Source organism: Mirounga angustirostris, unplaced genomic scaffold (genome assembly GCF_029215605.1).
Source record: "Mirounga angustirostris isolate CCGP_5_RB_7025 unplaced genomic scaffold, mMirAng1.0.hap1 SCAF_7, whole genome shotgun sequence".
NCBI lineage: Eukaryota > Metazoa > Chordata > Mammalia > Carnivora > Phocidae > Mirounga > Mirounga angustirostris.
This window is the reverse complement of record NW_026991715.1, coordinates 70,116,139-70,141,719: the sequence shown is the minus strand read 5'-3', so window position 1 is coordinate 70,141,719 and position 25,581 is coordinate 70,116,139. Positions and strand designations below refer to the sequence as shown.

The following is a 25,581-nucleotide window of genomic DNA, read 5'->3' as shown; positions in this document are numbered from 1 at the left end:
TGAGGCAAATGAAACCACCAGTTTCACAGGCACCTGAGAATCACTGACCTCCTTTGGTGATAGAGTAAATCTCATTAATTCCTGATTTATGTGGCAGTATGCAGAGTGGTTAAAGGCAAGGACTGGAGCCTGACTGCTCATGCTCAGTAACTGCTTCTGTCGCTTACAACCATGTGACCTCGGGCAAGGAACTTACATTCTTTGTGCCCTGACTGCCTCATCCATAAAACAGGGGTGATATCAGTACCTATACGATACTTAGTATTGTATTAGCATTTATTATATTAGCATTTATTAAATAAAATGTGCAATGTGGTCTTTTTATTGGTTTAAAGACAGAAGTGAAATTCCAAAGCTTTCATAAAGCAAAACAGGTGGTTTTTTTTATTAGTTCTTATTTCTTCCTTTGGATTCTCATTACCCCTACCATTGTCCAAGCTCACAACCCATCCTAACCAGATAAGGGTTAGGATGCCCTAACCCAGCTTCTCCAAACTCATCTCCCTAAATTCCAGCCTCTCATCTACTTTAATCTATTTTTCATTTAATCCCTAATTGCTAGATCAATCCTTAAAAACACCCCTTTCATACTGCACCTTTTTGGACTGACTCCATCGGTTCTCAGGCAAAATGAAACTGCCTAATCTGTGGTCGCCAGATCTATTTCTTTATGCACAGGGGCAGGCCTCACAGAAATGGAATTCCCCAGGTCCATCATAACCTCCATGCCTTGATTTTTGCTGTTTTCCCTTCCCAGAATGTGTCACATTCTAAGGCCTCACATCTTACACATCCTTCAACAACCAGGTCAATTCCATTTGCTCCGTGGAGACTTTCCAGCCGAGTCCCCCCCACCCCAAGTCCACAGCTTATGGAGTACTATAGAGTATACAAGAGAAGAAGAGATCTACGTACATACTTGGTTCTTACAATGAGGTTACTGTTTTACACTGTTATTTACATACTTCCTGTGTGCATATCTTGCCTGGAATTGCCCATTGCACAACTCAAAACTGTGCATATGGTAGATGAGTTCAAAGTGGTTGAGTTTATGGATAAATGATGATCCTCACCTGGGATAAGCAGGGTTTGTTGAGATTTTTGTTTTAATTTCACTACTGGACAACTTAATGGGCACCAGTCATGAATGTGACATTATATTTGCATTAAGACTCAAAGAGATTAATCAATTCTACTTAAGTGTATATTCATATCTGTGTGAATGCTTTTCATTCATGTTCACCAAATTAATCCCTACATGAAGAAAAGGCACAACCAAATACAGAATTTTTTTGTATGAAAAATAAAAATAGAAGCCTTACATACTTAATACCATTTAAGTGGGGGCACTTACAAGCTCTTTAGAGGAAAGAAGGAATTGGGGAGGGGCTGGCTACACTTTCTTTCTAGTGGTTTATTTTATGTCCAAAAACAACATTGAGAAGCTCTGCCAAGTATGAAATGCTATGAGAAAGACCAAAATAAAAGCCTAGGCTGTACTCTGAGTCGTCCATTAGTTTACTTGTCTAAGTACCTTTCCTTTTCCTAGTAACCCAGGGTTGGGGGACAGGAGGGAGGATAAAACAAGAAAAAAAAACAGCAGCAGAAGTCTTTCCTTCAAGAAAAAAAGACAAATGTCTGTAAGTAGTTTCAAAGGCAGTGACACTTTAAATGAAAGTAAAAATTTAATTAATGGCATTTCTTAATTTTTCATAGTAAGGAAAACAGGTTGACAGTGTGGGTTTAGTAATAACAACAGCAACAGCAGGATTGGCAGCAACAGCAACAACCAGATGTCCTTAGGTCATAACATGGTTAACCTGACCTCCTAACAAGCCCCGTCCAGAAACCCGCCCCAGACTTACTGGTTCAGTGTCCGAATTTTACTAAGATGCCAACACGAAGTGTAAGAAACACTTTTCTAACCTACTTATGTTTGCACTAACAAATAATCATAAATGTTCTACTGAATAATGACCCTTTGTGTTTCTCAAGTACCCAACTGCCAAAGCAAGATCCAATTTTGATCCTTGTACTTAAATTGTTAAACACTTTCCTTTTGTAATGAAAGCAGAAATAACATAGGATACCCTGGTTACCAAGTGATGAACCCAAACTTCCAACCAATGTTCTGATTAGTTGACACTTGACAATTTCTGTCACACTCTGCTTCAACTGATAAAAATATACTTGTGAGATACATGTTTTCAGACTCTACACACACGATGGCTTTCCTGAGCTGGCGGTCTCAACAAAATAGTGCCAAGCTGCAGGGAGAGAACCCGGGCCCTGTGGTAGCCAGAAGGAGCCTGTCTTTGATATGTTACACATGGCTTCTGGCTTCATTCACATGTAGTCAATGATTCTCAGAGTCCCAAAATGCTAGAGATTCAAAGCTAAAATGACACAGGCTGTAGATTAAATCAGAATCTGCTGGCAGGAATATCTGAGCGGCATTCTACCTGGGAAACAAAACGACACTGCAAAATGACGCCCCAAATGTTACAGAATGGGAATATCGGGCAAACAACGAGAGCCCAACCTCAGCTAACTACCAGAGAACAATCCTCTGCATTTTAAGGCAATTCCTTTGCCCTTTATTGAGGAGAAGGCCTGTGTAGTTAAAACCCCTGCATATCCAATGGCCACCAAAAACTTTAAGTATTTGAAATTCTCAGACATTTAGTGTCGTCTGAATTCAGATAATGTATAGACTGGCTGGTAAATTTAATCATTTATATATATATTTTTTTCTAGACAAATTTATTCTTCAGTTTCAAAATATGTGCTTAAGCCATATAAACAAAAAACAGAGGGAAAAAGCCCCAAATATTTCCCTCTGTTAAGTTTACCAACCAGAGTAAATGTAGTTCTATCTTATCATCATGTTTTCTATGAGAAAATTTCTGTTCTTTTTTTAGATTTGGAGAATTGCTTTTCCTGACAGAACCCCCAGAACTAAGAACCCTGAACTGCAAACTTGTCCTTTGTCCTAGTTGTTTACCAGCCTTATCAGGGCACACATGGGTTGGCAATGCGATTCTAAGATAAAAATTCCAAAGATATAATTAGATGTTTTTCCGAGAAACATCACCCAATACCATGAAAATTTGTTTGCTGCTTTTCACTACATACTTGAAGTGAATGGTCTCACAGTTTCTTGCTATTTAGTAATTTTCTTCTAGGTAAGTGAGAAATATTAACTTGGCACTGAAGAAAAATGCATACTTTTTAAAATAAACAATACTGAAAATACAGATCTTATCTCAAAAACTTCTACCTGCGACATTTCAATGAACACATATTTCAGTATAAATAACACACTTATTAAAAGTTATTCACAGCAAAAATACAATGATGAAAACAATCTTATGCCCCTGAATTTAACTGTAAGTGATAAAGCACAGAAAGATATATTCTAAGCTAGTGATGTACAAGCTTTCTTATAGCACCCTACATGTTTATTTAGTGTAATTCCAAACAAAATGGAAAAAAAAAATAAGCTACAAATGTACATTTACTATGTTGCAGAAGAATACTCTCTAGCCCAAAGAAGTGCTATCTATAAAAACATTTCTCAAGTTTTTCTACTGAACTCCATTTTTGCTTGAGACTGAAAAACCATTTTAAAAAAAATCTTCTACTGCCACCTGCTGGTAATTTATAGTCAATGATTCTCAAAGATGCTAGAATGACAAACCACAGATTAAAGCAGAATCTCTTGACTTTTAAAACAGCAATAATCTTTGGATTCTTGTTTACCTTCCTCCCATTTATAGATTATATATAATACATTTTATAATAAATTATGAATATATAAGTATACATTTTTACATATGTTTCTAGTAGAGAAGTAGAGCCAGAATCACATTTTCTTGACTCCTGACTGCCTTGCTCATTGATTGACCCCCTGTACTCTGAAAGGAAGCCACAGATTATCACATTTCCATTCTTCCCTTTCCCACAAACGCCATTCAACCTAGTTAAGGTAAGCAATAAATATTTAAAACTGAATGCTTTTGGCTGACCTGTATTTGCAACTCAAACACTCCAGGCCAGCTAGAGAAGTTTCATTCTTGGAGCCAAAGAAGGACAAGCCAGAAGTCTATTTCTGAAGACTTCTCAAGAGGAAACTCAGACTCTAAGGATGTCAACATAACGTTGATGGAGGATTTTAAATGAGAGATCCGAGGTTGGAACTGGAATACCCCCACTGGCAAGATTCTGTAACTGGAGATATAAACATAATTTTAAAATTCAGAAAGGGCAGGCCCAAGTTCCTGTAGTCAGCTTCATTTCTTTTTTTGGAGAGTCTGAGAATTTTAAAAAAGCTTTTGCTAAAAGATTTTCAGGGAAACAACTATTCTCTTTCATTTAGAGGGTATTTTAAAAAATCAAAGTAGATAGGTAAACCATTTTGAGGAAACTACTTTCTCTATCAACAATATACCAATTCTTCCTACCAAAATAAACTCTGGAAATTATTTTTTTAGTGATTTCATGTCACAAGCCACACATTATAGAATACTTCATGCCACATGGCTTCATCTATTCTAAAAATAAACTGAAAAACATGGATTTGACTAACCTTCTTCTCTAAAATTAATGGTAAGTACAATGTGAATCAGAAGGCAATGTCCCAACATATAAATCCTGGGTCCTTCTTTCACATCCCTAGACATGAGCAAATTTGTCTGCTAGGACACTGAAGAGTTGTCTGTAATTCTACAGTGCTATAATTAAGACTTGTACAAATTCTGCTGCCAAAAAATCAGCAGAGTGGGTGGTGAAAGCAGCCAAGTAAACTCTAATTATGGAAGGCGGGTTTTCTAAGATCTTACATACAAGAAGCAAAGACAAGATCAGACAGCTAAGATAGGTTACCAAGGCAATATAAATAGCTTTGTCAAATTCAATGCAAGCCCCCTTTCGGTAACAGCTGTTACCTCCCATAGCTCATAGGTACTTTAAAAAACGCAACCTGGAATCCTCTGCTTGGAATATGGCACTTGATTGTTCCCCCCAAAATAAAGTTATGAAATTTACACGTTGCCGTTTTCACTCCTGGGACAAAAAAATTCAGCAGGAGTCCAGTATCTCAGAGAATTTTCCATTTTATATTTCAGCTCCTCCACTAGTATTATTTTAAAAACTTCTGTTCAGAGTTCAATGAAATGCTTTTAGCATTCTGAAAGACGTATGCAAATCCTAAGTGTACAGCACAATAAATTTACATAAAGTGAACATATGCATATAACCAGCAGCACCCAATCAAGAAATAGTATTTTTTGTACTCCAGAAGGGTCCCAACTACTTAGAAAAGGGGAAATTTTACTTTATAAAATAAATACAAAGTTCTCTCAATAATAATATTATATAATGTATTCTTGCTGTCTGGATCTGTAATTACAGCCTTTAAGTAGAAGTGATTATGCTTTTTCCCCTTTGCTTATATAAACATCTGTGCCCACCTTTCCCCTAATCAACAAACTGCATGAAATTCTCATTCAAGTCCTAGCTAAGACATCACCTCCTCTATGAAAACCTCCTGGACCTTCACAGAAAAATAAATTAAGTCATCATCTACATTCACAGAATGTTTTGCAAATAGTCTGTGTTCACAATCATTACACACACACACACACACACACATATACTGTCCATGTACCTCATAGACAGAAAAGGCATCCAATTTCATCTTTTGATCTGTCGTCTGTTTTTAAACTGTGCTTTAAACTTCATGCTAATGAATGACTACATGTTTCTCATGTTATTATCTTATGCAATTGACACCCGAGTAATTTTTCAGAAAAGAATGTTCTACCAAACCGTATTCTTAAATATTAAACAAAACAAAATACAGGTGACTCTTGAACAACATGGGTTTGAACTGTGCAGATCCACTTACATGTGGATTTTTTTCGGTAAGTACAGAAGAATACTGTAAATGTCTTTTCCTTATGATTTTTTAAATATTTTCTTTTCTCTAGCTTGCTTTAACATAAGAATGTGGCATTTAATATATATAACATACAAAATATATGATAATCAACTGTTTATATGACCTGTAAGACTCAACAGTAGACTATTAGTAGTTAAGTTTTGGGGGAGTCAAAAGTTACATGCAGATTTTTGACTGTATGGGGAGTCAGTGCCCCAACTCCCGTGGTTCAAGGGTCAACTGCATATTATCCAGATATTTTAAATATATGTCATCTTAATGCCCTCCATATAAAAGGATTTGTAACAGAGCATATTTTATTCAAACAGATTAAAAACTATGCTAATTTTAATACATATACATTTTAGTCATATATTTAGCACACATAAGTTGAGAATATAATGCTTCATGATAAGAAGCAGCTATTTTCTTGTAAGGGATGATATTACGGTACTTCTCTGGAGAAAAATATTCACAAAACACACTTTTGGCCTGAAACTCTCATTTCCTCTTACCGTGCTCCTTCTCCATCCTCTGCTACAAAACTAAACAAGCTTACTTCAACTAAGTTGAAATTAAACTCTACTTATACATTCTGTTCAAGGATCATAGAAGAAATATGAACGTCTCATGAAAGGTAGAAATTCCCGAGTTCTCCTACCTGTGTACCTAAGCTGGCTGCCATCATGTGAGTCAGAAGTTTAGCTGCAAACATGGAGCACCTGGCACAGAAGATATGGGAAAGAACAGCCAGGCAAAGACCTGTAGGAACAAAAAAGTCCACGTGTGGTTTTACAATCCATGAACAAATAGTTGCACAGCAAAAATCTTCGGAAGGCCTGTAGTCGGCCTAGGCCGCATAGCATAGTATCTCCGGCCACAATGATATTGCAATTTTAATCTACTCTATTTTACATGACATAAAATCTGCACACTTACCAACTAAGGCCAAAGGACAACTTTAATTTTCAAATAGCCACATGTTCACTTCCTTAGTCAAAAGACTGCACAAATATAGCAGATATATAATTTCATTAAGCTTCTGGTTTTCTTTGTTTCCATTGGACAAGTTTCACCATTTGAGAAAAGGATCAAATTCTAATCTAATTTCCTAAGAATAGGTGGCTTGGCTAAATACAGATATCTAGGGAGGTGAAGAAGATTTTTTAGGCATAAAACTGTGAATGGTACGACCAAAACTCAGGCTCAATAATTACCCCTTTTTATCTAGTAGGAATAGTTATGTAATTACAACAGTGGTAATTATGAATTTTAAGAGTTACCTTACACTACTGGGTGCCAAAACCAGGAACAAAATGTGTTTTTCCTCCTGAGATTACTTTTAACCTAAACATCCACATTTTTAAGTGGAGTAAAGAAAACTATTCTTATTTTCTTTAAGAAAGAATTCACCTCTTCATACTACTTCAAGGCAATGATTAGAAACTCAACACTAACACACAAATCTTTTATCTTGCAATTCATATAAATTTCTTTTAATACCATGTTTTAAGTACAGAGCGTATACACATATTTTTTTTTAAGATTTATTTATTTGAGAGAGACAGCAAGAGAGGGAGAGAGAATCTCAAGCAGACTCTGCACTGAGGGCAGAGCCCGATGCAGGGATTGAACCCACCACCCTGAGATCATGACCTGAGCTGAAACCAAGAGTGGGCCGCTTAACTGACTATGCCACCCAGGGGCCCCGAGTATATACATATTTTCCAAGTATTTCCTGTTCTAAAATTTAAATGTGCTGCAAATGGTAATCCATTTGCTTTTTCACGTAAGCCTTTAATCCCTCTCGTCCTTAATAGCCTTATTTTGTCTAAGAATTATCAAAACATAACAACTGGCATGTATATGCTGCTTTGCTATGTACTTTGCACGTATTACCTCATTTATCAATGCCTCCTTGACAAACAGGAGACACTGCATTTATTCAACATTTGCTCTCTCATTAGCTTCTCTGAAGCTATGGACCTAACTGCCTATTGGCATAAGTGGATTGGGCATCTGCAAAGTGCCCACATGGGGTCTATCACTAATATTCCTTACGCAATGCCTCTCATAACTCCTTTTGGGAAAGTCTTTCCATATGTTTAGATTTTAATAAATCAGACAAAGTCCCACACAGGAAGTGACTCTGCATTAGTCAAGGCTTTTAGCCTAGGAATTTGGCCAAGAAATCTAAAGTAATCCATTTTTAGGATGGCTGCTCTAGGGTGATCTGGGACAGGTGTGCAGGTTTTGGGGCTGCCTCCCAAATCCACCCACACAGGTACACAGTATATCCAGAAACTGCAGAGTCATGCCTGACTTTGCACCTTCACTTAGGTAGTCTATAGACTACTGAAGCTGATGCTCTGAACTCACCAAGGTACACTTTGAATTTCCTGTGATGATCAAAGCTAGTTTAAACTCAAGGTTTGGCGGGGCCGGGGGGCGGGGGTATGTGTGTAATATACGGATTCAAAAGCAGGCCTTGCAAATTTTTGTCAATATAGGCCACATGATCACAAATATGTGCTTAACTCTACATTTATTGTGGTAGATGGTAACAATGTGAGGCAAGGGGATTAGTGCTGGACAAAGGAGAAATATAAATGACTCAACCGTTTTTTTTCTAGTTCACAAGAAGAGCTTATTCAAAGCCTTTTCCCTTAACTTGCTAATTCTCCATTATACTCATGTTTCATGAGATAAATTTAGTACAGTTAAACTTGACCAGCTCAATAATATTTAATTAAGTATCTAAGCTTCAATTAAAATGCTAGCATGACACCTGGTGGTGGTCCTGGATTCAAAGCCAGTGGTGGGAAAATGGGCTAGATTCTATTAGCCTATAACTATAATGCATGATAGTGATCTGGATGCATTTTTTATTTAGGGGAGAAGGTGCTAAAAAACTCAAGCGGGCTGTTCCCTAGCGTCAGCTGGCCTTGGGAAAGATCCTGAATACCTTAGATTTAAGAAATAAATACTTCAGTTTCCAAGTTCTTAAAGCATTATATGCTCAGTACTTCCCTTTTATTTTCTTACCTGATAGAGAATAGCTGCATTTAGCATACATGATTTAAATCTACAAGTCCGTTTTTTTAAGTTGTAATAATTTTTTGATTTAAATTCCTTTAATATAAATATGTAAATCACAAGGTACAAAATGTTGTTAACTATAAATAGAACTTTTTAAAAAAAAATAAAGTATAACAATTCTAGGTATTACTTAAAGGTGTACTCTCAAGTTTTTAAAAAATTGACCCCTTGACAATTATGTAGAAACAACAAGCAGCTGGGTGCCTGGGTGGCTCAGTCTTAAGCGTCTGCCTTCGTCTAAGGTCATGATCCCAGGGTCCTGGGATCGAGTCCTGCATCTGGCTCCCTGCTCAGCGGGGAGCCTGCTTCTCCTTCTGCCTGCCCCTCCCCCTGCTTGTGCTCTCTCAAATAAATAAAAAAAACTTTTTTTAAGATTTTATTTATTTACTTGTCAGAAGAGAGACCGCAAGAGCAGGAACACAAGCAGGGGGAGAGGGAGAGGGAGAAGCAGACTCCCACTGAGCAGGGAGCCCGATGTGGGGCTTGATCCCAGCACCCTGGGATCATGACCTGAGCCAAAGGCAGACGCTTAACGACTGAGCCACCCAGGTACCCCTCAAATAAATAAAATCTTTGAAAAAAAGAAAAGAAAAGAAACAACAAGCAGCTAACTGAATAATTTTCCTTTCCTTTTAAAGTAGGTTCCACACCCAGCGTGGAGCCCAATGTGGGGCCCAAACTCATGACCCTGAGATCAAGACCTGAGCCAAGATCAAGAGTCAGACACTAACCCAACTGAGCCACCCAGGTGCCCCTTTATTTTTTTTCCTAGCACAGTGTAGGTTACATACTCAGAAAAGAAAATTAATAAGTTCACTAACACAAATGATTTTTCTATATCATTAGAAAGTGAGGGGGAAGATAAACTACGCTTAACAAAACAACATTGGCAATCTTTGATTTAGATAAGAAAAACTCTAAAGAACTGCTAGATTCTTTTGCTATCATCAAACTGGACCAAAGATCTTATCTATCCACACAATATTTAAATGTCTGTATGTGTATAAACATATGTAATGTTTGTATATGAATATGCATACCCAGCAAAATTATCTATCGACATCCCTTAAGAATAGGATATACTGGGGGGAGGGGGAAAGATGACGGAGGAGTAGGGGACCCTATTTCAACTGGTCCCCGGAATTAAGCTGGATATCTACCAGACCGCTCTGAGCACCCACGAAACCAGCCTGAGATGTAAGAAGATCTGGATCTCTACAAACAGAATATCGCAGGTGGTTGGTTTTGAGGTACGAAGCGGGGAGCCGTGATACCGCGGGCAGATATCGGAGGATAAACAGCAGCGGGAGGGTGCCTGGCCATGGGGATTCTATACCTCTGGTGAGTGACAGCCTCGCACGCTGGGGACGGGGCACAGACTCGAAGACCGGTAGCGTCGGGAAAGGACTTTAGGGCAGCCCCAGGGGTGGAAAACCAGACCGGCGGAGTCGCGCGCGCACAAACTGGGAACGGCTGGCGGTTTTAGAAGCACAAAGGGCAGAGACTTGGCCCAACCTGGAGGCAGGACTGGGAGCACTGCGGAGGGGCGCACAACCCAGGACGCTGCACTTTATAGCAGCATGGACAGAAATAGAGATAGTGTGGCCTGGAGAGCTCACTGAAGAACAGGCTGAGGTCTCTCTGCTCTGAGGCAGAGAGTTGGAAACCGTCTCTTCTGCTCTGACTCGCAGAAGAGGCGCGGAAAGCAGCCAGGGAAAGGCGCCAGAGAACAAAAGCCCCAAAGACTGATTCCCACTGAGCCCATCCCCCACCACAGGGGCGCAGGGCAACTCCGCCCAAACAGGGTTGCCTGAGTAACAGCGCGGCATACCCCTCCTGCAGAAGACAGGCTGGGAAAACAAGAGGCCAGCAACCCTAAGGTCCCAAGAAAACAGGTGCATCTTGCTTGGGTTCCGGTCAATAATTTGGACTCTATACATTCCCTCAAACACCCATCAACAGAATGACTAGGAGGAGGAGCCCCCAAAACAGAAAAGACTCAGAGATTATGACTTATGCTGCAGATTTACAAATGGATGCAGATATAACCAAGATGTCGGAGATGGAATTCAGGCTAGCAATTGTGAAGACAATGGCTAGAATGGAGAAATCAATTAATGGCAATATAGAGTCTCTAAGGGCAGAAATGAAAGCTGAATTGGCAGAACTTAAAAATGCTATCAATGAGATCCAATCCAATCTAGATGATCTAACAGCTAGGGTAACTGAGACAGAAGAGACAATAAGCGACCTGGAGGACAATATAATAGATAAAAAAGGAAAAGAGGAGGCCAGGGAAAAACAACTCAGAATCCATGAAAATAGGATCAGAGAAATAAGTGACACATGAGGCGTTCCAATGTCAGAATAATTGGAATTCCAGAGGGAGTGGAGAGAGAGAGAGGACTAGAAGATGTATTTGAGCAAATTGTAGCTGAGAACTTCCCTAATCTGGGGAATGAAACAAACACTCGAGTCCTAGAGGCAGAGAGGACCCCTCCTAAGATCAAGGAAAACAGGCCAACACCCTGGCATGTAATAGTAAAACTTGCAAATCTTAGAACCAAGGAAACCATCTTAAGGGCAGTTAGGGAGAAGAGATTCCTTACGTACACAGGGAGGAACATCAGAATAACGTCAGACCTATCCACAGAGACCTGGCAAGCCAGAAAGGCCTGGCAAGACATATTCAGGGTACTAAATGAGAAGAACATGCAGCCAAGAATACTTTATCCGGCAAGGCTTTCATTTAGAATGGATGGAGAGATGCAGAGCTTCCACGACCGGCAGAAGTTGAAAGAATATGTGACCACTAAGCCGGCCCTCCAAGAAATATTAAGGGGGGGGTTCTATAAAAGGAGAAAGACCCCAAGAGTGATCTACAATAGAAATTTACAGGGACAATCTATAAAAACAATGTCTTCACAGGCAACATGATGACAATTAATTCATACCTTTCAATAATCACTCTCAACATGAATGGCCTAAATGCTCCCATAAAACGGCACAGGGTTGCAGATTGGATAAAAAGACAGGACCCATCCATATGCTACCTACAAGAGACTCATTTTGAACCTAAAGATACAGACAGACTGAAAGTGAAGGGATGCAGATCTATCTTCCATGCCAGCGGACCTCAAAAGAAAGCTGGGGTAGCAATTCTTATATCAGACGAATTAGATTTTAAAGTCTGTAATAAGAGACACAGAAGGACACTATATCATTCTTAAAGGGTCTATCCAACAAGAAGATCTAACAATTGTAAAGATCTATGCCCCCAACATGGGAGCAGCCATCTACATAAGCCAACTGTTAGCCAAAATAAAGAGTCATATTGATAACAATACGTTAATTGTAGGAGATCCTGATACTCCACTCTCAGCAATGGACAGATCATCTAAGCAGAAAATCAACAAGGAGACAAGAGCTTTGAATGATACAGTGGACCAGATGGACCTCATAGATATTTATAGAACATTCCACCCTAAAACAACAGAATACTCATTCTTCTCAAGCGCACATGGAACTTTCTCCAGAATAGACATATACTGGGTCACAAATCAGGTCTCAACCGGTACCAAAAGATTGAGATGATTCCCTACATATTCTCAGACCACAATGCTCTAAAACTGGAACTCAATCACAGAAAAAATTTGTCAGAAATTCAAACACTTGGAAGCTAAAGACCACTCTGCTCAAGAATGTTTGGGTCAACCAAGAAATCAAAGAAGAACTTAAACAATTCATGGAAATCAATGAGAATGAAAACACATCGGTCCAAAACCTATGGGATACTGCAAAGGTGGTCCTAAGGGGGAAATACATAGCCATCCAAGTCTCACTCAAAAAAATAGAAAAATCCCGAATTCACCAACTAACTCTACACCTTAAAGAACTAGAGAAAAAACAACAAACAACGACTAAGCCACACATTAGAAGAGAAATAATTAAAATTAGATCAGAAATCAATGAATTAGAAACCAGAAACACAGTAGATCAGATCAATGAAACTAGAAGTTGGTTCTTTGAAAGAATTAATAAGATTGATAAACCACTGGCCAGACTTACCCAAAAGAAAAGAAAAGGACCCAAATTAATAAAATTATGAATGAAAGGGGAGAGATCACGACTAACACCAAGGAAATAGGAACAATTATTAGAAATTATTATCAACAACTATATGCCAATAAACTGAGCAATCTGGATGAAATGGATGCCTTCCTGGAAGCCTATAAGCTGCCAAGACTGAAACAGGAAGAAACCGACAACCTGAATAGGCCAATAACCAGTAACGAGATGGAAGCAGTGATCAAAAACCTCCCAAAAAACAAGAGTCCACGGCCTGATGGATTCCCTGGGGAATTCTAACAAACATTCAAAGAAGAGATAATACCTATTCTACTGAAGCTGTTTCAAAAAATAGAAACAGAAGGAAAACTTCCAAACTCATTTTATGAGGCCAGCATTACCTTAATCCCCAAACCAGGCAAAGACCCCATCAAAAAAGAGAATTTCAGACCGATATCCCTGATGAATATGGATTCCAAAATCCTCAACAAAATCCTAGCTAATAGGATCCAACAATACATTAAAAGGATCATCCACCATGACCAAGTGGGATTTATCTCCGGATGCAAGGGTGGTTCAACATTTGCAAATCAATCAATGTGATAGAACACATTAATAAGAAGAGGGAGAAGAACCATATGGTCCTCTCAATTGATGCAGGAAAAGCATTTGACAAAATACAACATCCTTTCCTGATTAAAATTCTTCAGAGTATAGGGATAGAGGAAACATTCCTCAAGTTCATAAAATCCAGCTATGAAAAACCCACAGCGAATATCATCCTCAATGGGGAAAAGCTGAGAGCCTTTCCCTTAAGATCAGGAACACGTCAAGGATGCCCACTCTCGCCACTATTGTTCAACATAGTAATAGAAGTCCTAGCAACGGCAATCAGACAACAAAAAGAAATAAAAGGTATTCAAATTGGCAAAGAAGAAGTCAAACTCTCGCTTTTCGCAGATGACATGATACTTTATGTGGAAAACCCAAAAGACTCCACCCCCAAAGTACTAGAACTCATCCAGCAATTCAGTAAAGTGGCAGGATACAAAATCAATGCACAGAAATCAGTTGCTTTCTTATACACTAACAACGCAACTGTAGAAAGAGAAATTAGAGAAACGATTCCATTTATTACAATAGCACCAAAAACCATAAGATACCTTGGAATAAACCTAACCAAAGAGATAAAGGATCTATACTCTAGGAACTACGAAACACTCATGAGAGAAATTGAAGAAGACACAAAAAGATGGAAAAATATTCCATGCTCATGGATCGGAAGAATAAACATTGTTAAAATGTCTATGCTACCCAGAGCAATCTATACCTTCAATGCCATCCCGATCAAAATTCCAATAACATTTTTCAAAGTGCTGGAACAAACAATCCTAAAATTTGTATGAAATCAGAAAAGACCCCGAATCGCCAAGGAGATGTTGAAAAAGAAAAACAAAGCTGGGGGCATCACGTTGCCCGATTTCAAGCTATATTACAAATCAGTGATCACCAAGACAGCATGCTACTGGCACAAAAACAGACATACAGACCAATGGAACAGAATAGAGAACCCAGATATGGACCCTCAACTCCATGGTCAAATAATCTTGGACAAAGCAGGAAAAAACATGCAATGGAAAAAAGTCTCTTCAATAAATGGTGCTGGGAAAATTGGACAGCCACATGCAGAAGAATGAAACTCGACCATTCTCTAACACCATTCACAAAGATAAACTCAAAGTGGATGAAAGACCTCAATGTGAGACAGGAATCCATCAAAATCCTAGAGGAGAACATAGGCAGTAACCTCTTTGACATCGGCCACAGCAACTTCTTTCAAGATACATCTCCAAAAGGTAGTGAAACAAAAGCAAAAATGAACTTTTGGGACTTCATCAAGATAAAAAGCTTCTGCAACAGCAAAGGAAACAGTCAACAAAACAAAGAGGCAACCCACAGGATGGGAGAAGATATTTGCAAATGACACTACAGATAAAGGGCTGGTATCCAAAATCTATAAAGAACTTCTCAAACTCAACACCCAAAAAACAAATAATCAAGTCAAAAAGTGGGCAGAAGAGATGAACAGACACTTCTCTGAAGAAGACATACAAATGGCTAACAGACACATGAAAAAATGTTCCTCATCATTAGCCATCAGAGAAATCCAAATCAAAACCACACTGAGATACCACCTTACACCAGTTAGAATGGCAAAAATGGACAGGGAAAGAAACAACAAATGTTGGAGAGGTTGTGGAGAAAGGGGAACCCTCTTACACTGTTGTTGGGAATGCAAGTTGGTACTTGCAACAGTGTGGAGGTTCCTCAAAAATTTAAAAATAGAGCTACCCTATGACCCAGCAATTGCACTCCTGGGTATTTACCCCAAAGACACAGATGTAGTGAAAAGAAGGGCCATATGCACCCCAATGTTCATAGCAGCAATGTCCGCAATAGCCAAACTGTGGAAAGAGCCGAGATGTCCTTCAACAGATGAATGGATAAAGAAGATGTGGTCCATATATACAATGGAATATTACTCAGCCATCAGAAAAGATGAATACCCAACTTTTACATCAACATGGATGGGACTGGAGGAGATTATGCTAAGTGAAATAAGCAGAGAAAGTCAATTATCATATGGTTTCACTTATTTGTGGAACATAAGGAATAACTTGGAGGACATTAGGAGAAGGAAGGGAAAAATGGGCGGGGGGAATTGAAAGGAGAGATGAATCATGAGAGACTATGGACCTGAGAAACAAACAGGGTTTTAGAGGGGAGGGGGGAGGGGGGATTGGTTAGCCCGGTGATGGGTATTAAGGAGGGCACGTACTGCATGGAGCACTGGGTGTTATACGAAAACAATGGATCGTGGATCACTACATCAAAACCTAATGATGTACTGTATGGTGACTAACATAACATAATAAAATTAAAAAAAAAAAAAGAATAGGATATACATTCCAAATTACTGGTTTGTTTCTCCACTAGCCAAATATTAATACTTTTTGCCATGAAATCTCTGAAAAATGTTCATAACTTTTATATCTACGTGTCTGTCTCTGTCTTCTCTACAGATAAATCTCAACAAAACCAAATGTTCACTACACATTAATTAAATCAGTTATTAGGTTGTTAAGCTTCCTTTTTTTCTATTTTCCCACCTAATGCTAACTGCAACTGTTACTTTTTTTTTTACTTTTTGTTGCTCATCTCTATTGATTCCCACACTGCTGTCCCTCTCCTCTCAGCATGATGCCTCCTGGTTATTGCTACTAATAAGCTAAAGGCAGGAAAACAAAATTGTCAAGCCCGAAAAGTTTTCTCTGTTGAACAAAAGTCAATATGAATCACCTCACAGAACACAAGGTCTGTGTACTGGGGGAAAGAATTTCTTCCAGAGGGATGCGGTTGCCAGGAGACCAGCCTCCAGAAAATCAGAGTGTTAACCCTGAGAGGTTCAATAGTCACACGTGGCTATCTACATTTTATTTAATTAAAATTAAACAGAATGAAAAATTCAGCTCCTCACTTGTTCCAGTCCTATTTCAGAGGCTCAATAACCAGAGATGTGGCTAGTGGCTACGTTACTGGACAGGGCAGAACATTTCGATCATCGCAGCAAGATCTATTGGAGAGTGCTGTGTTAAACTGTCCTGAGTCAAAGCAAAAAAAGAGTATGCTGTATTTCAGAATAATTTTTATTAAAAATGCTAAAATGAGATGGTTTGGGAATTCAAAGTACGATGTTGACTTACATAGTCACAAGAACACCTAATTATTGGAGGATGTCAGATCAACAATGTATATTCATTTATTTATTAATGTAACAACTAGTTACTGAGAAACTACCATACATCAGTGGCTGTGTTGAGCAATGGAGACACAGTGTTCAAAAAGGTAGTTACTTACTACCCTTCTGCCCTTGTGTCTATATTTCTAGCTGTATATTCTCCCAGACACAGACTGGTTTATGAAAGGTCAGAGGACATAATTCTGGGCAGAGATGTGCAGGAAAACATTCTGGGTGGTTTTCAGGAAAGTGTTCATTGCTCTTAAAACATGATCCAAATAAGTGCCTTTCCTTTGGCAAGCCTAGATGTTGTGTGATGCAGAGAGCTGCAGCTAGCTCAAGACCATGTAGGGGCAAGACTAAGAAAACAAAATCTTTGAGGAGAGCAAGACAGAAAAATGAGAAGGGGGTGGGGTCCTGAGGACACCACTGAGGTACTGAATTCATCAACCTTGAACTAAATTTGTTTATTTAAGAAATGTGAGCTGTCTTCTGTTACTTGCAGCCAACTTCATCCTAAATAATACACCTATATGTACAGAGAAACCCAACATTTTTATGCCATGTCAGAATTAAAACTAAGCTCTCTGACTTACTACCCCGCAGTTATCTCTTCAAATGGCTTTAAAAAAAATTCTTATACATTTTTTTTCTATTCTTCATGCTAATAACTACTCTCCCATTTGATAGAATGAAGCTGTTTTGATATACCTTCCCCCATAATCATAATGGTTATTTTAGGACAGTGATTACAGTGAATATAAACTTGATATTTTTGGAAGAAGGTGACACAAAATTTGAGAAGAATCTCTTACTTTAAAAAATAGTTTGAAATGAATAGGTGACATCTGGTAAAAGTATTTTTTTTTCTGGAAAAACTATCAGATTCTCAGCTTGTAAAACATAAAAGGTAAAACTAGAATAGTCTTGCAGTTTAATAAACCTTGGACAAAAGATTAAGCATGCCTCAGAGGACTTTGGATTATATTGATTTATTTATCCTGTAAAAGTCTTACTATTTAGCAATTTATGGGCAATTATTTTCTGTTACTTAACTGTAAAACTGACATTGTGTTGACATGTATACACTTAGTAATCCATCAAGTAAATAAAGCCATTAGCCATTTATAAAAGGGAAAGCTTTAGTTCAACTAATGTGTTAAAAGATTTCTCTACCATGAAAGAAGAAAAAAAGGACAAATGACATAAATGTGAGGTCTCTGGTCCATCTCTAATCTCAGCTTAAAAGCCCTCCAAACAAGGAGACTCAGCCGCAAGTGCATCACATAAGACCTAGTTCACATATTGATATTAAAACTGAAATGGATTATGGAATGCTACATGGTCTTGTTCAGATCACAAGGCCACAGGAATTGTATTTAAAGTCAAAATGGCAATGATTCCAATCCAATAGTCTATATTAGTACAGCATCAACAGCTCCAGGAAGCAAGGTAGGCTTCTTTGACATTATCCTCCAGATAGTCCTGTCTACCTCAAACCATGCTCGGGTTCCTTAATAATTACACTATAAAATTATGGCATTATCGCATTATCATCAAAGGTTATTTTAAGTTGTACTTCTTCCAAATCACCTCTGAAAGTGAGTTTCACAGTGTTACACCAAGTGCACGGTTATGGTTCACTTGTCCTCTCTTTTTAGCTTCAAAAGATAACCTTTGCTTAATTTCTTGGAATTTGGTAAGCCGGTTTACAACTTTAAAAGCCACAGGTATATACCTTCATCTTTCATTTTTCTAGGCTGAGAATTACTAAACTCTTTGGCCTGTATGCCCATTTCACCCACTTTGATCATTTTTGTTGTTCCGCTCTCGTACAATAACCAGACCTGTAAACTAGAACTGGAACAGATACACACTGTGATCTATCCTGATTTAAATAAAAAGGTTTACTTCCTAATTATGTTGCCATGTTTCATGAAAAAAGCTGGTCAGATTGCTTCCAAATTCAGATGGATATTTGGTGTGGTCTGACATAAATTATAAAATGTGTATGTAAGGGGCACCGGGCTGGCTAAGTCAGTAGAGCATGCAGCTGTTGGTCTCAGGGTCGTGAGCTCAAGCCCCACACTGAAATAAAGAAATATAAAATAAATAAATAAAATGAAATGTGTACGTAAGATACATAAAATTCTCATTCCTAGTTCCTGGGGTCCATCAGAGGGATGGACAATCATCCTCCATGACAGTGGAAACTGAGATACTAACACAGTACTTTATGTCTCCTACTAATCTACAGAACATGCAATATACACTACAATATGCCATGGACAGAGAGGAATAAACCTAATAATTTCAAATATGACTCTAAATTAAAAGAATAAAAGTAGATACTGATATTTAGGTGTTGATTTTGCAAAAAAAAAAGATATATTAATTAGCAATTCTTCCAGGAAATATGTTATAGTCCTGCTAGTTTTCTATAGAATCAGGATAACATTCTCTCTTTAGTTTTCAAAACTCTGTATTGATGTATTTAGAACAAGCAAGGGATTTTTGTGGGTCACAGCAGCACTTGGTTTTATGTCTCAATGGAAATATATAAAATTACATCTAGATTTTACTGTAGCATTTTACCTTTTGGCTTTATTTTATATCTATGAAATTTTTGTAAATATATTAGCAATGAAATAAAATAGGATGTCTCCATCTGATTTGGGAACTATGTGGACCTAGAAGAATCTATCAAGCAAAAAATGTTATCCTTATAAAAGATGTTATTAAGAATAAGAAATTATTAACTTTTGCTATTGAATCTGTTAGGTTTAAAATTAAGATAAATTAAGGGAAATGTATAATCTTATAAAATGAAATTATACTGGAAAGATTATAAATAACCAGGACAAAGAATAATAATTAATTACTTGTGTCTACCTCCACAAAAGTTTCATAATAAAGATTATTAGAGGGATTGTTTGCACATCAAATAAAAAAGACACAAATGCAGTGATAATCACATTTACAGACAAAACATTATTAAAGTAGGATATCGAAATGTCTGAGTTAGTATGTTTACCATCCTTTTATAGTAATACAATTTAAAATCATTTATTATGGGTGGAGAAACTGAGATATAGAGAAACTAAGTAATTTGCCCCAGGTCCCACACCTAGCCCCGGCAGAACAAGGATTTGAACCTAGGCAATCTGGCTCCAGAGTCACCCTATACGCAATTCTCTGTATAGGGCATTGTTCATAGAAGCAGCAAGGGGCTGTCAAGGATGACCTAGAGCATGGAATGAGTGAGTGTAGGGAATAGAAAATATAGTTGAAGGAATTCTCAGACTCCCACCTACATAATCAATACAGCAAACGAGAATAGTCCTATAGTTCTCAAAAATTAAGGTGTAGGTAAATAATTTGACAGACGTTAATACAATTGAGGTTCCTATTCTTGCCAAAAATGGGGTCTAGATGTAAAAGGTGAAAGACAATTTATTTTTTAACACAGTGGTTGAGTATATTTAGAGCTCCTAGGTTGTATGTTTGGTTTTTTAAATGAAAATACAAAATGCTTTGTATATATTATCTCAGACAATCCTGACATTATATTGGAGAACCTGCCTTCTATCTCACCACACTAAGAACTCTATCCTTCCCTGTTATCTAGCTTCCGTCTCACACTATATTTTATATTCCTTATGAGTTGGAACTGTCTTGTTCTTTATTATACCTTATTATGGAATTATATTGTATCCTTTATTATATCCTCATTACTCATTATATCAGTATAAACATCCATTGTATGAAGTAATGAATAAGACAATGTTAAAGTTTATTTTCTCCTAGTACGGATGAATTACAGTATGTTTGCATCTTGCAAACATGGGAAAAACAGACTTTCATTCTTATAGTCAAAATTATTGAGTCAAAAATACCACAACTAACCTGAGACACATATAAATCCAGAAGAGAAAAGAGCTTCATTGTATGAAGACAAGTTGTTGGTCTGGGCGTAGACTGCATACACAGACATGTATGAACAGGCACATTCCACGTAGTCTGAAGTGTCCTCGGCCACTTTGCAAAACTGACTGTCAGACAACCAGCTAGGGCAAAAACATAATGGTCACTACCGCTCTTTTATCAACACTTCAGGTATTTGAGATGGCTTTTCAAGTAGAAATAACTTAGTGAACTTAAGTGTTCTTTACTCAAGCATTAAGCAGACCAATTTTCAAGAAAAGACACTGGAGGGAACATCTTGTCTTAGACATGATACAACAGGTTGCACAAGATGCCTTAAGAAGCAGCCTCAATACTCACTAAACCTGCAAACGCATTCCTGACACCAAAGAAGCTGGTCCTCTCAACAGAGCAGTGCTCGTGCCTAATCTGAAGCAAACGCACCCCAGGCTTTTATCAGAAGGCACGCCTCGCTTGCACTGGAAAACCCCAGGAGAGGGACAGAGACACTGCATGTGCACTCTTCACCCTTCCTCATTTCACAGTTCCTTCTATTTCGAACCACGTAAGTTCCTTAAAAGATTTTCCACGTTTCTTTCTTCATCTTTTTTTTTCTCCTTTGAAGCCAGTTATATTACCTAAATGCTTCCCAGGGTTCTTTCAAATGTTTCTGCTATAAGATCTGGCTTTTAACACAAAACCTTTGTCATGGGGCGCCTGGGTGGCTCAGTTGGTTAAGCGACTGCTTTCAGCTCAGGTCATGATCCTGGAGTCCCTGGATCGAGTCCCGCATCGGGCTCCCTGCTCGGCAGGGAGCCTGCTTCTCCCTCTGACCCTCCCCCCTCTCATGTGCTCTCTCTCTCTCATTCTCTCTGTCTCAAATAAATAAAATCTAAAAAAAAAACAAAAAACAAAAAACCTTTGTCATGATTACAGCAAATGTAGTGTCCCATGCCAAGCCTTCTGAGCACTCCTCATGGACCACTACTTGGGGCCTCCTCCCTTTTAGTGCCTCTTGAATCCTTTACTTTTCTAAGGACATAAAACTTAACCATGACCGTAGATGCAGGTTTGAAACATTCACTAGGAGTTATGTATTAAGGATGGCACAGTACCTATGTATTAAGTTTAAGATCTGTCACCAGGCAGGGCGCCTGGGTGGCTCAGTTGGTTAAGGGACTGCCTTCAGCTCAGGTCATGATCCCAGGGTCCTGGGATCAAATCCCACATCGGGCTCCCGGCTCAGCGGGGAGCCTGCTTCTCCCTCTGACCCTCTCCCCTCTCATGCTGTTTCTCTCCTGCTCACTCTCTAATAAATAAATAAATAAATAAATAATCTTTAAAAAAAAAAAAAAAAGACCTGTCACCAGGCATTTGAAATTTCAACTGAAAATTATTTTTTCACAAAGAAAAAGACTAACCAGAATTTTGCTGTTTGGAGGACAGGTGGTTATCCAACAAAGCTGTTAAATGTATTTATAATTTTAGTCTGTGCAGCTAAAAGTCAGAAATAAAGAGAACCAAGTGACCGATTTGGACCCTAAACCTTCTGGGCCAGCAAAGTCTGACCCTCCAGCATTGACTGAGCTCTGGGTAATAGAACAGCTCAGAAACTTGAGGCCAGGTTAAGCCAAGGAGATTCGACAGAAGAATCATTCTCTTCTTCCCATTCCTGTGTATGGTTTAATTCCAAAATGTACTCCAAGCCATATGTGGACTAGAATTATAAATCCCTGCTAATCCCTCTAAACACAGAGCATCAGATCCAGAACCATAAACCAGATGGAAGGGGCAAAGATGATTTCCTCTGCTGCCCAGTAATTTAACCAATAACCACAGAAAGGTCATGTGAATTGAGCAGAAGTCACACTAGGTCCAATGGAAGCAGTAATAATAAAGAAGTAAACAGTGTGCTAAACACATATTTAGTTGTTGCGCTGCACCTGCTACCTGTGCAATACTAGACCACTTTCTACGCTGCTTTGTTGTTTTTATGGCAGAGATTTTTCTCTACTCTGAAGTCTCACCTGAGGCCACCCTCCACGTTCAGTACAGAAACTGCGCTCCATGGCAGTAGAAAGGGGAAGGACTGAATTTTGATTTTAAAGAATTATTAAGTACCTTGCAGCAGCCTGATTCCAAAGGAGACACAGAGACGTCTGGGGAATAATCCTAGGTTCAGCAGCATAAATCCTGTAGAGAACCTCGTTGTTGTCTGTCAGGGGTTGTGAACTCTGACCTTTCACACTCAAAGACAGTACCTGCAGTGCCACAAAGAACAGAGAAATGGATGATATTTTAAAATCAATGTCATGACTGAATTCTGAACTTCGATTCATTTTCCTAGTTACTCTAGTTGCTTGGTTAATGCCACTATTTAAATAATTAGCTGACTTATGAATGTGGGGAATCTGACTGGTTTTGCATTGCAAACATTCTACCTCCCCTTCAGTTCCTGAGCAGTCTTCAGCTGACAATGCTCACTTTAACTGTCCAACTTCATCAGGAGTGGAGAATATAATATTATATAATATTAGTGAAGGCTACATTTTTCACTTTCCCCACTGTATATATTTGACTCAATAAAACATGACGGCAATATTTCCAACTCTATTTGAGACTACACATTCTACAAATAGTTCATAAAGATGGGACATGTTTCATAATTAGCTCACCATGTGTAGTCCTTACCACAAATCTGATCAAGTGAATGCATTCTGAGGAGTGTGTCTGCTAAGGAAAAATCTGATTCCAACCACATAATTCTTTAAATGATATATTACCTTATTTTTCAGGGCATGAAGATTGTTTCCAGTTATAAACCACTGCTGGCTACTATACTCTGTAAACTGGACTAATTCACATGTACTTTTTCCAGCCATTATTTCTGCATCTGGAACCTCCAATAATCTCTCTGGAACTCGAATATAATCACCTTCTTTTCCTTCAAACTTGTGCCCATTGATTTGCTGAGGATACCAGTGAAGAGCCAGTATGGACAAATATGGGCAACTGTCAAAGATGGTTTTGCTTCTGTAACAGAAAAGCAATGGCTATGCTAAAATGGCATGCATTTATATACACATATCCACTTATATTTGTTAAAATGCATTACATAGGGGCTCTGTTCTTTATGCAAAACCATGACATTACCAGCCCAGAGATAGCAAAGTTCTTTTGTGGTTAATTGTCATGATATTTTGCACAGCACTTACTGCATCCCTTTGCCTGATTCCCCCTTGTAATCTAAAACATGGGTTTTAGAAAGCTGTTTCACGGATATCAGATACAATCTGTGGCTATAAAATGTACTTTTTTGTGTTAGTCACATCAGCATTGGTGGAATAGGTTGAGGAAAGGGCACACCACTAAACTGAAACCTCTGCTTTATTTAAGAATACCATCTTATACACCTACAGCATGTTTTCATCAAGAGTTTACCTACATCAGAGCATTTCGAATCTAACCATGTGATTTGTAAGAGAAAACAGCCTAGAGCTAGGATCTTCACCTTTTCGACAGCTCTGTTTCAAACACTGTAGGCATAAGATCCTGTGCTCAGTGAAAGTGCTTCCAAACCTCAGTGTGTGTTGAAATCACTTGGAAGTGTGTTTAAAAATACAGATTTCTAGATCACACCCCAGACTTACTAAATCAGAATCCTTGGCTGGAGAGGAGGCTAGGAGTTCTACAAGTCTTATTTTTTTAACTAGTCCCCCAAGGAATCTGATAAATCTTGTCTTGAACCCATCATGTTTATGAACAATGAAGATATACAAAGATAAATCAGATCTGAAACATGCCTGAAAAAGTTTGGAGAATATTAGGATGTTAGGATAAAAATTATGCATTAAATGTTAAAAGTTATATAGGCCACAACAGACAGGGAGTATTATAATTAAATCATGAATCTAAATGATACCTTGTCAAAATCCCTAATCTGGGAAATGGAGCAGAGAATTTTAAATGGAAAATCTGAGGAAGAAAAGGAAAGGGGAAGGGCTTTTTCCTCTAGTTAAATCCTCTCTCTAAAAAAAAAAAAAAAATCTTCCATGGGGCACCTGGGTCGCTCAGTCAGTTGAGGTTCTGACTCTTGGTTTGGGCTCAGGTCATGATCTCAGGGTTGTGAGACTGAGCAGCGGGTCAGGCTCTCACTCAGCATGGAGTCAACTTGAGATTCCTTCCCCCTTCCCTCTCCTTCTCCCTCTGTTCCTTCCCCCACTCTCTCTCTCTCCCTCTCTGTTTCTCAAACAAATAAATAAAATATTTTTTAAAAATCTTCCATAACTTTACCACATTTGAATCAGTGCCTTCAAACATCTATCTTTAATCCAGCCATTCACCCAGGCTCTAGACCCTTGCTGTCCAAGATTCCTCCTAAAACACCTCAATCCGTAGAAGCCACCCACACCTTCACAATAGCTCACAAAAAACTCATCCCTTAATCTCCCCGTCCAGCCTCCCACATCTTCACTGGTGACTCTCAGCTCAAAGCTGCCACTCCAGCACACCTTGACCAGGTTCAATGTGAGTGAGACCAGTGAAGCTCAGCCACATGGCTGCATACCCTTCTCCGCACTCTCCCTGGAATCTACTGAGACTTAGCCCATCAGTGCCATCCCGGACTCCAGTACCTTGGCAGACTGAGACCAATCTAACATGCATGGTGACTCTACCCAGCCTTGACATAGTGGGCCAAATTCCTGGCCCCTCTCACTGGCAAATGACTACACTCTCCCTGACACTGTAA

The 25,581-nt window shown here is 38.6% G+C and overlaps 1 protein-coding gene across 1 annotated transcript in view; it reads right to left on the bottom strand.

Moving 5' to 3' along the window:
• Window positions 1-25,581, bottom strand: part of ADGRV1 (adhesion G protein-coupled receptor V1) — a 515,575-nt gene that overhangs the window by 269,709 nt on the left and 220,285 nt on the right. The window contains exons 80-83 of the mRNA XM_064596364.1: window positions 23,615-23,864; window positions 22,953-23,092; window positions 20,814-20,974; window positions 6,603-6,703 (exon numbers count right to left, since the gene is read on the bottom strand). Coding sequence (XP_064452434.1) covers window positions 6,603-6,703; window positions 20,814-20,974; window positions 22,953-23,092; window positions 23,615-23,864 — 652 coding nt within the window. The remainder of the gene's footprint in view (window positions 1-6,602; window positions 6,704-20,813; window positions 20,975-22,952; window positions 23,093-23,614; window positions 23,865-25,581) is intronic.